Source organism: Apiospora aurea (genome assembly GCF_038362705.1).
Source record: "Apiospora aurea strain CBS 24483 chromosome Unknown utg000001l_segment0_segment0, whole genome shotgun sequence".
NCBI classification, from domain to species: Eukaryota; Fungi; Ascomycota; class Sordariomycetes; order Amphisphaeriales; family Apiosporaceae; genus Apiospora; species Apiospora aurea.
The window spans coordinates 4,726,114-4,736,514 of record NW_027117388.1 but is presented as its reverse complement, the minus strand read 5'-3'; the positions used below and the strand labels follow the sequence as shown (position 1 = coordinate 4,736,514).

The following is a 10,401-nucleotide window of genomic DNA, read 5'->3' as shown; positions in this document are numbered from 1 at the left end:
AGCTTTAAGGAATAAAGCTAATTAATTATAAAATTTTAAATTATTTAATTAAAATGGGCACTACGCGATTCCGGGTTATAAAAGTTTTTTAAATAGATTAGTATAGTTTTCTTAAAAAGAACTTCCGGATTCCTAATAAAGATCGATTAGAATAATATTTACGTAAACTTAAGAATAAGCGATGTTTAAAGGAACGGGAGGAAGAAGTTAAACTAAGCGATCGTTAATAGTTTAATAGATTTAATACGGGGCTAATTATAATAAACGTAGTAAGCGAGTTATTTATAAAAGGGTTAAGGAAAGTATAATTTACCCCGTTAATTAATATCGTTATTTCTCTTTTTATTTAACTTTTATATACGTTAATTCGCTTATTAATGTCACTTAAAAGAGGAAATTCCGAGGTTATTTTAAGAAGGAATGTTTTTAAAGTCTTTAATATTATCGAGCTATAAAAAAGAGCGAGGGGCCCCTTTTTAGAGTTATTAAACGCTTTAAACTTTTTAATAACGTAAATAAGGGTAATAATAATCGTATTAAAGATATTATTAATAGTTTTATTTAACGGCTATAATTATACGCTTAGTAATTAATAATTATTCTCCGAAATAAACAAGAAACGAATGTATAATAATAATAAATATATACCGAGTGTACGGTTCGGCTACTTTTAAATTAAAACGGAATCCTAGTCTCGCGTTAATTTAACGCTTAAAGTATATATACCTTTATAATTTAAATCGGGTCGCTTTTCCCTTAGCTTCTTAAAATATATATTCGTTTTTCTCGTACTAATAATGCGAAGGGTTTAATCGGCCTTATACTAAGCATTAAATAAAGATATATACGTTAATTAATAGAAATTAAAATGATATAAAAACCACGGAGAGAGTGCGTTTATCACGCCTAAAACTAAAGCAGTTATAGGGGCCCATATCCCCTAAGGGAGAGGGGGTGGGGGCTCCCAATCAGGTCCTCCTGCTCCAGCATCTTACGGGTTTGAGTTTGATTCGTTTGTTTCTACGTATTCTGGGCCAGAACGGCATCTTACGTTCCGTGCCCAGCTGGCACTCAACTCGACCATGACGTTCTGGGGCTTTCGACGATACCCCTGCCGTTGGCCAGGCAGAACGGCGGCCACCATTCCAAATCCCTTTCGCAAACCTACAATTGAACATCCCCATTGAACGTGATGAGGACGCGACAGAGAGCAAATCCCAGCTAATCGAGCCAAATCCTTCAGAGCCGCCAGCACACCTTCTGCGACGCACGCTCTATGATCGTAAACATATCCATGCATAAACGAAAGGAAGGCAACGCTTGCTCGCTCGCTCATTCAGCAGGTGGCCATTCAAAACAACCTGGGAACGCAACTCCACGCCGTTCAGCAGACGGCCCGGCCCGGGTTCAATCACCCTCGTCATCAGACAGCCAATGTTTGCTAACGCTTGAAGGGTCTGCAATGCGAACTTCGTGGCAGCCATTTCCGGGTTTCGATGTACCGCAATGCACCACAACGGCTTTTTCAGGCGCGTAAGACAGTTCGCTTCCATCCGTACTGGTCTCGTACTCGTCTGGGGCCATGAAGTAATCCTTGGGGGCATCATCGACACTGCTATGACCAACCGAGGTTTGGTCGATTGATGTGTCATCAACTGCGGCTTCTTCGACCGGGACCGGGGATTGTGAGTGGATATCGAGGTGTCCCGGCTGCTTCGAGTCACCCATCCACACGACTTCGATGATCGATAAAGCCGAGTGCAGCGGTGTGGTGACCGATTGGAGCCTGAAGCGCGGATCGGCCTTGGCAAAGAGCGACGCCCAGTCGTCGTATGTGCGTTCCTTGGCGTTTGCACACGATTGCATATGCGTATCGCATGCTCTATTATGAAGGTTAGCTAAGTACCTAGTACCAGCACCTTGACACGTGTGTGGACTTACCGTGCAAATTGCTCCTGGACGTGATCACATGCTTTTGGGGCCGCCAAGCAGCGTTCGTTGAAGATGAGGCGCGCGCCGGGCTTGAGGGCCGGGATCTGGTTGCGAAGGATCATCTCGGCATAGCTGTCGGGCCAGTCGTGCAGCACGCACCGCCATACGTAGACGTCGGCGTCCTTGACGACCTGTTCGGTGAAGAAGCTATATGACTGGAAACTCAGACGGCCGCTGTATTCAGGAGGGACGGCCTTCTCGCCCTGGGCCGCCACCTCGGGCAGGTCCTCAATGATGGCTGTCTCAATGCCGGGGTATTTATCGAGCATAGCCTTGCCCAAATCGCCCATGCCACCTCCGACGTCCACGACGACCTTGGGGCAGTTGCTTTCCCACCCGAGATTGTCGACGGTATACGGTGGCTCCATGCCGGGCACTTTCATGCTCCATGCAATGGCCTTGGCGAACCTCTCCATACGTGCAGGCTGATCGCTGACGATACCGAAGAGGTCTTTCTCACCATTGCCATTGTGCGCAAGGGAAAACGGGCTTTTGGTGGGGTCGTCGCAGGCCGGGTACTTCTCCATGCTCTCGGCCATCTTCAGGGCAGCTGGTGCAATCTCCTCCGTGGCCATGCCAAGCCAGTCATGGAGAGTTGTTGTGGCTAGAGCTAGTGAGGCCGCATTATGTTGAATGAGGCCTGCTGGAGTCTCGTGGAAGATACGGAGCGATATCGCGGCACGTACCCGCCGACGCGTTGACGACTCGCTTACTCCACAACGGGAGGCGAGGTCGGCATATGAGATGGCTTCGCCGAGGGGTACATGCTTTGCGATTTCGAACTTGTATAACGCGTGTAGGGTGGCAGTGTGTGCAGGCTAAAGGTTATGGTTTAGCATGGAAATCCTAAACAAGTGAAGAGGATGTGAGGTGCGAGTGGTCTGGAGAGCAAGGCGACCTCTACTTGACATCCGTCGGATGCTTACCATGAGGAATGACAGGAAGAAGACATGGCCGGCAGGGCCAATGATCAGAGCGCGGAGCTCGTCCAGGGCTTCTAGGAGCTTGACACGGCTCGTTTCGACGACGGGGGTGAACGGGCCGCTGAAGTGGTCGGCGCCAACGTCGAAGGAGGGCTGAGGGATGCCTTCATCATCGTATGCATCGTATATGCGGTTCGTACACGACGAGATGACATGAGCAAGCTCGGGGAGCGAACGGCTCGACGCCATGACTGGAGCGAGGAGAGGCAGTATTTGGTGTAGTTGTAGCAGGCGTTCGGCGGATACACAATCGTGTGGCGTTCGGGGCAGAGGCGAAAAAAGAAGGGCAAGGGACAAGAGGAAACCACACAGGCAAGCGGCAAACCGATTTATGGGGAGCACTCAGGTAAGTAGTGACAAAGTCCTACGAGTTCGTGTGCCATGTGGCATTTTGGACCCCGATGTTGAAAGGTGTTGCACTCGTGTTCGGCAGGTGCCTTCCTTCGGTTTGCCCTCGTCGACCGCACTCAGTCGTCGTCACTAAGCTGAAACCGGTCAGCTGATTTTTTTTCCCTTCTCTATTCAATATTTGCCTCTGCCCTCCTCCTCGCATCGTTGCCCAACTCGGGTTCCTGGCGATAGGGCTTGCATTTATACCCTCCACAAGGAGGAGGCTGCATCGAATGGTTAGGATGGGCAAAGTCGGCTCCGCGAGTGCTCCGCTTGACCACCATGCAGACATATCACACTTATCTCTTCAGAGACACATATAACAAAACGCACATAGACGTCCAACAAGCAGGAAATGCAGTTGCCTGCCTATAAGCCCTACCTACTTCCTTGGCAGGGCCCGGGGGCTGCCGCATTAGCTGCCATCTATATATACATGTACATACATGAACGAACGCCAATCCTTTTGGGGGTGTACCTAGGCACTATCCACTACACCGGTTCGCAATGATGATTGCAGGTTTGCTACGCCCAATCCTTCGGCGTTTCCATGCCTGGGCCGCCTCATTGGCCGCTAGCGGGGGTTGGTGGCGTTCCGCGCTACCGTAATCACGTATATGTCAGGAAATCCTGTCATCCATGGTAGGTAAGCTGAAACTTGGGGTTGTCTCGGTCTTTTCTCTAGGTATCTAGGTAGGTAGGTAGGTAGGTAGGTAGGTAGGTAGGTAGGTAGGTACGGCTGGCTTACCACCACCCTGTCACCTCCCCATCACGTCAGCAATTGGTCAGGCCCGCCTCACGTGGAGGAGACGGTCCCGTGTGGGAGGTCTAGCGGGCGGGGACCCCCCCCCCCAAATACCATCAATCAAAATCCCCATTGGGAAAGAAGGAGGGAGGGAAGAAAAGGGACGGCTCGACAATTGGGATGCCATGAATGTGTCGGAAGAGGGTCCCGGGCGGCCGTCCATCTCATCAACCCACGCCGATTACCGACCCATGCGACGGAAAGTAGTGGGAGAGTGGGGAATAAAAGAAGGGATGTAATCACACCTTCTGGAAAAGAGCTCCGGGATCACCAACTGATGCGCGGTCCTGGCCTGCAAGTGGTGGCCGATCGATAAGCGAAGGATCTTGTGCGACCCCGCGAAGCGACATACGACAAAATTCCGCTGCTGTTACTTTTTCTTCTTCTTCGCAATAACAGGTAAACAGGCTGCCACTGCGCGCCACACGCGACAATATTTCATGCACGACTGCGACATATGCCTTCTCTGCAGGCGGGAGGGCTTGACACTCTGCATCGATGATGGCTCCGATGCTGCATGTCGTCAACGCCATGCAAGGAATACTCCATATGTGACGGCTAAGGATTGTGACTTGTCAATTGGAATGACAGCCTTGGAAGTCTCGCGGTTCATGATGATCTATAAAGCTGGAAAGTCGCCGTGCCTGAATCATCACAGCTCCTTGTTCATCGAGGACGCCCTTTCCGATACATGCGGATTCCTGACCTTACCGTATGATTTGGGCCCCGAGACGTCACCGAAAGCCTCCCCGCGGAAGCTGGCCGTGAATGCACTGGTTCTAGATTTCAAATCGATCTTGGGGGTCGTGTTGCACGATGACGCGGGGCACCAAGCCCCGACAGGGCTGAATCGTTGTGTGACTCCATCTTGTTTTCGTCTTCGCCGTATGCAAAGCATCACAAAAATGGCCAAGGTGGGCATCATGAATACCACCCTACGCTGCACTACGATTTCTGCTTTCACACCGCTCCTATATAATGGACACTCAGTTCGAATATTGCCTGAGGGACGGCCTCCGGTTGGACCACCCAGTCAAAACCTTGATTAGCATCGCATTGCATGAACAATCTCAGCTGGTGTGCAGCATCGGATCATGAAAATTGAGATCGCTGTGCCTTTCCGACAACTACCCCTGTGATCACGGGAGACCGCATGCATATTTGTTTCGGGTCCCTACAGCGTCACAGTCGCACCCCCCTGAGATACAGATCTTTGGCAGGAACAAAACCAAGGAACACTTCATATTGACCTCGCATTCTGGTAATTGACTAAACCAAAGCCCAACTCCAAATTAATTCCCCCCCAAAACCAGCCATAGACCATCAACATAATATGTAGTTGCTTTACCCCCGGAGCTGAAAAATCAAAGTCGGGAGGAGAGACGCAGCTCGCCCGGCGCGTGATAGTCAGGCACCTTCATTTCCAACGCCTCCCCTGAGTAGCCGAGGTCTTCAGCCACGAGCATGGCGCACTTTTCGCCAATGAGAAGAGCGGTCGAGTACCTGCAATATCGTAGAGTCAGCAAGATGTATCTATATCTACATGTGACAAATATAAGTAATTGACGAGAGGGGAAGGAATGGCGTACGTGTTGCATCCGACATTGTCGGGGCAGATACTGAGGTCGGCCACCTTCAGGCCCTTGACGTCGTGCACATTGAGGCGCTCGTCTAGCACTCCGTGCTTGACGATGCTGTTTCCCTCCTTCGGGGCCATGGAGCACGTCTGCAAGTGGAAAAACACAGTTAGCCATACTACTACCCCTGAATGCGCTTTGCGATGATACTTACTCCCAGGCTGTGCCAAGTTGACTCGACATGACGCTTGACCCACTCCTCGACGGCCTTGATATCCTCGCTGCTATACTTGAGCTCATCGCGAACATGCGCCTTGTTGCTGTTCAAAATGTCCTTCTCCGGCCGCTTCTCCGCCTCCGGCAGGTAATTGCTCCAGCTGCCGTGCTGCAGTCCGGCGCTGAGATTGCCCGGAAGCGCGTAGCGCCGCGTCACATCCAGATCCATGTCGTGCGTGCGCGCGGGGCTGTCGTACCGGAAGAAGGGGTGCATGTTCTGGACCTCGCCCGCGTACGCGTCCATGCGCCGCGCCGTCTCGCGCGACTTGATGTAGCCCCAGACCATAGGTGCCATGTCGCGCTCGTCGTTCATGAAGCCCGTGTCGAAGTCGGGGGAGGCGTAGGGGTCGGCGGATTTGATGTGGGTGGAGCCGCGGGAGAAGGGGTACTCGAGGAAGTGGAACATCTATAAATTGCGCGCATTTTATAGTTAGTATGACCCTTTATCGACAAGATGGTTGTATCAATGAAAGGCAAAGGGGGAAACGTAGGAGTGCGTTTGTATTCGTTGGGCTGATTTGTCATGGCCCGGCATCTAATCGACGTCGGATCATGAACCGGCCCCTCGACCCCTTGGGCCCGCTAGAAACACCAACGGTTTATCGTGCAAATTTCAGGTTTGAGCGTGACCCAAGGGAGGCATTGTATATGCCGAGATGATCTTACCGTGAAGAAGTTGCCAGGAGGCCTGTGGCGATGGTTAGTATTATTTTCCAGCCATATGAGGATTAAAGCAAACCTACATGAGCATATGGTCGCCGAACCAACCAGCAATGACCGAATAGTGCATGACCGGCTTGTCAGGCTTGTTCTTGAAGTAAGACTCCCACCCATCTTTGAAGTGGGGCGTCGGCCATGATGACATCTCCTTGAGCTCCTCCTTTGTCGGTCGAATCTTGACCCCGGCGTCGATGCCGTTGGTGGCCAGAGGGCCGGTCCCCTTTAGGGCCCACTCGTCGTAAACTCCTAGATTGGGCGTTAGTACGACGGACATGATAACTTATTTCTTGAAGCTTGGGTTTGGGCTTCAGTTGGGCTGGGTTAAGTCTCAAGTTTCGACGTACTCTTCTGCACCTCGGGTACGCCCCGGACGAAATCATCGAAGCTCTCGACTTCGGGTTTGGCGCGGAAGACGGAGAAGGTCAGGTAGTGGTCTTGGAAGTTAAGACCGACACCTGGAAGGTTAACCTTGGGTTCGACACCGGCGGCTTTGAGCTTCTTGGGGTCACCTAGTAATCACTGTAAGCTCACAGCAAGAAATATTGCTACTTTCGAGGCTCACCAATGCCGGATCTCTGGAGGATCAATGGCGATGAGAGGGTACCTCCTGATACCACGATCTGTTTGCGCGCCCTGAAGGTCCGGGTCTTCAACTGGTTCGGTGCCAGGGGCTTGGTTGGACTGCAATTTGTTTGGTCCTGTGAGCTGAGAAAGAAATTGGCAATGGAAAGTACTTACACCGTCTGGACAGCGACTGCGCGGCCATTCTCGATGATGACCTTGTCGACTTTGGTGTTACATGCCAAGTAAAGGTTCGAGTGGACCGCCCTGGTCGAATGGACGTAGGCGTGGGCGCTATCGCTTCGTCGACCAGTCTATATGCCCGTTAGGTAGGCACAGATATTTCCGTTTCTCGTGGCTTTTGATACTTACGTCGCGGTTGATCCACTTCAACCAATGCTCAGCGCCGTGGCCGGTTGATAGATCTTGCAGGTCGTCCACGGTAGGAATGTCTTGAGACTCGGCTGCCCGGAGGAAGTCGTCCTTGATGGGATAGGTGCTACCAATAGTTGGCTGAGATTCCTCAGGACTGCGTGTCAGAGTTGTGTTGACTTACTAGTTCCCAAATGATACCTTGATGGGCCCCTCGAAGCCGTGGACATCCCTATGTCTGTCGGTCAGCTTTGCCTCATGAGGAACTAGTGGGTTTGGAGTTACTGACTTGTTATGAGATGCGCGCTGGTAAGTCTCGTGCTTCTTCATGAGCGGGAGCAGATCCTTCGTCTTCCATCCCTCTGCTTGGAAGTCGTCATAGTCGGAGGCCGACGCGCGTGTGTACATCTGCCAGTTGTGAGATAATATTCATCGCATGGTGTGGAGGGAACTTACCAAGAAGTTGATCGACGATCCACCTCCAAGGATGTGCGCGCAAGGAACGACGGCCTTGCGTCCGGCGAGCCATGGTGATGGTCGGGACTCGTAGAACGACGCCGTCTTCGAGTCCAGCTTCATGTTCTTGGGATAGATGCCTGGTCGGTACACCCATGGGTTGTTCAGGTTGCTTTCCCCGGCCTCGATCAGGAGAACCTTGAGGTTGTGGTCCAGATTAGCCAGCCTAGCAGGTCAGTATCTCAAGAAGCAAGATACGTTGCTCAATGGGGGCGGTTACCTTCCGGCCACCACACAACCACAACTGCCTCCGCCGCACACGATAATATCAAACTCTTCGGGAAGCGTGCCCATCTTCGTGACCAATATGCTGATGGGTTTGGGGGTAGTTGTATAAAGGAGTACAGGTGATAGTGTACGACGCGACGTTGAGATTGGGTACAATGAAAACCAGGTGTCCTCATGTGGTGCAAAGGTGCGCGGTGCGGTCTATATATGTGGTGAGTAGGCCGACTGGTACATGACCCAAACCTTTGCGTCCTATGTGCAAAGAAACAGTACCCCGCGTAGTAGCGCAGAGATCAACACACTCAGCATCATGCGTAACCCACGTTACTCTTTCTCCGCACTTCGGGGCTTCACCCAGTCACAGCCATGGTCTGTTACCTCGTGATCTGGCAGAAGTACTGGAGCCGGCTTGCGCATGGTGGTACTGGCCTCACCTCGAGGGAGGGCACCAATAGGGTAACAGCACATAGGCGAAGTCGTGGAAGAAGACGCATGGTCTCCTCGCGTCGAGATATATCAGGTTAGCCGGCGCCAATGAGAGGGGTGGTGGAAAAGACCATTCGAGATGCCGGCATGCGCGGGGTGTGTACTGCTAGGACCGTCTCCCAATCATCGTCGGCTTGTCCGGGTACGGGACTGTGGAAACCAAAGCCGGACTCAGGCAGGCGATGATGCAGACTAATCATCATCCACACGACACATGGCGCCATTTGCGGCTGGCGATCTCGGTACCGTAACTCTAATGGATATCTGTGATGGAAGAAGATGTGCTGACGGCTTGGTGAGCCTGATAAAAGAAGCAAGGTCATGTACTTAAGTAATGTACCTACCAGGAAGACACCACCTCGACCAAAACGAATGCAGCACGATAAGAAGACACAACGGCGCCCAGCAACCCCAACTTCCAAGACAATCTGCTAGCGGGAATCCTGGACGATGTTGGCCCAGGGTCTCCACAATCTTGCGTCGTCCATGTTATACGACTGGACGGGAACCAGAGGCGTGTTGGCCGTGGTTCACACCATCCCCGACAGCGTTGCGCCTGTACTAGTGTATTGCGGGGGTGGAGTCCGCCATGCAGGCCGGTGAAAGGGCGACAAGGGGTCGACCGGATATCAGCATTGAACCGCAGCAAGGGGGAAAGCGACAAGGCAGAGTATGTCGTTTGGTCTGCGGCGAAATGAGGCCGCCCTTCAGCCTGCATTTTGACAGGCAAACAGGCATCAGCCGAGATGTCAGACAGAGATCGATGGCGGCGGGAACAGCGGTTGCTCTACCTATTCTCCGCAAACCAAGTTTCGCCGAGACTTGGTTCCCCCAGAAGTCATCTCCATCAGTCTAGGGCGCAGATCTTGGGCTGCATGGGAAAAGTTGGGGAAAAGCTGGGGCAACGCTATCATCGTGTCCCTTTGACTGGAACTTCCCGGGTCTCAAATGCCGAGTTGGCCTACGCGTCATGGACCCAACGCGCATCCTTTCACGAACCGTTCTCGTCATATTATATGCCGGATCTTCGCCAAAGGCCGGGGTTGGTTATCCATCCCCAGTTTGCAGGGGGTGGGAGAAAGAAGATCATGAAAAGCCAACCCGAAGCCAAGAGTAAGCAGCAGCAGTTAAGCCCGAACCAAACCCGAGCCAATGCCCAGCCTTCGCACACACCCACACTCTCGGGAATTTGGAGACCAAATCTTCGCCCGGATATTGTGCCAACAGCATGGATGTTTGTGAAACGGTCTGACGGGCCCCCGGCATCTCGCCAGGCTATTCGCGGTTGTTGATGTACGGCGTCTGCAGTTGGAGGGATAGATATACACTGCATAAACCGGAACCTATAAGGATGATGGCCGAATCCTCCGTCGTACTCCAGCCGGGACATAAAAATCACCGATGAAAGAGTGGGGGCAACGTTCAAAAATCGGGAGGGAAGGAGCAGAGTTGCAAACGAGATATCTGGTTTATTTACTGTGATGTCGTTTTATGT

At 51.9% G+C, this 10,401-nt stretch overlaps 2 protein-coding genes across 2 annotated transcripts; both read right to left on the bottom strand.

Annotated features, from left to right (window-relative positions):
- Positions 1–1,407: 1,407 nt before the first annotated feature.
- Positions 1,408–3,164, bottom strand: PG986_001452 (uncharacterized protein; the record flags this gene model as incomplete). The annotated part of the gene is made up of 3 exons (XM_066837674.1): positions 1,408–1,882; positions 1,942–2,810; positions 2,919–3,164. 3 exons carry the CDS (start codon positions 3,162–3,164, stop codon positions 1,408–1,410), a joined length of 1,590 nt encoding a protein of 529 aa, XP_066706567.1.
- A 2,370-nt stretch (positions 3,165–5,534) lies between these two features.
- On the bottom strand, positions 5,535–8,486 carry PG986_001451 (alcohol oxidase; the record flags this gene model as incomplete). Its single annotated transcript, XM_066837673.1, has 12 exons — positions 5,535–5,673; positions 5,760–5,896; positions 5,962–6,429; positions 6,690–6,711; positions 6,767–6,989; positions 7,088–7,252; positions 7,306–7,424; positions 7,482–7,618; positions 7,677–7,833; positions 7,861–8,084; positions 8,133–8,358; positions 8,413–8,486. 12 exons carry the CDS (start codon positions 8,484–8,486, stop codon positions 5,535–5,537), a joined length of 2,091 nt encoding a protein of 696 aa, XP_066706566.1.
- Between the last annotated feature and the right edge of the window lie 1,915 nt (positions 8,487–10,401).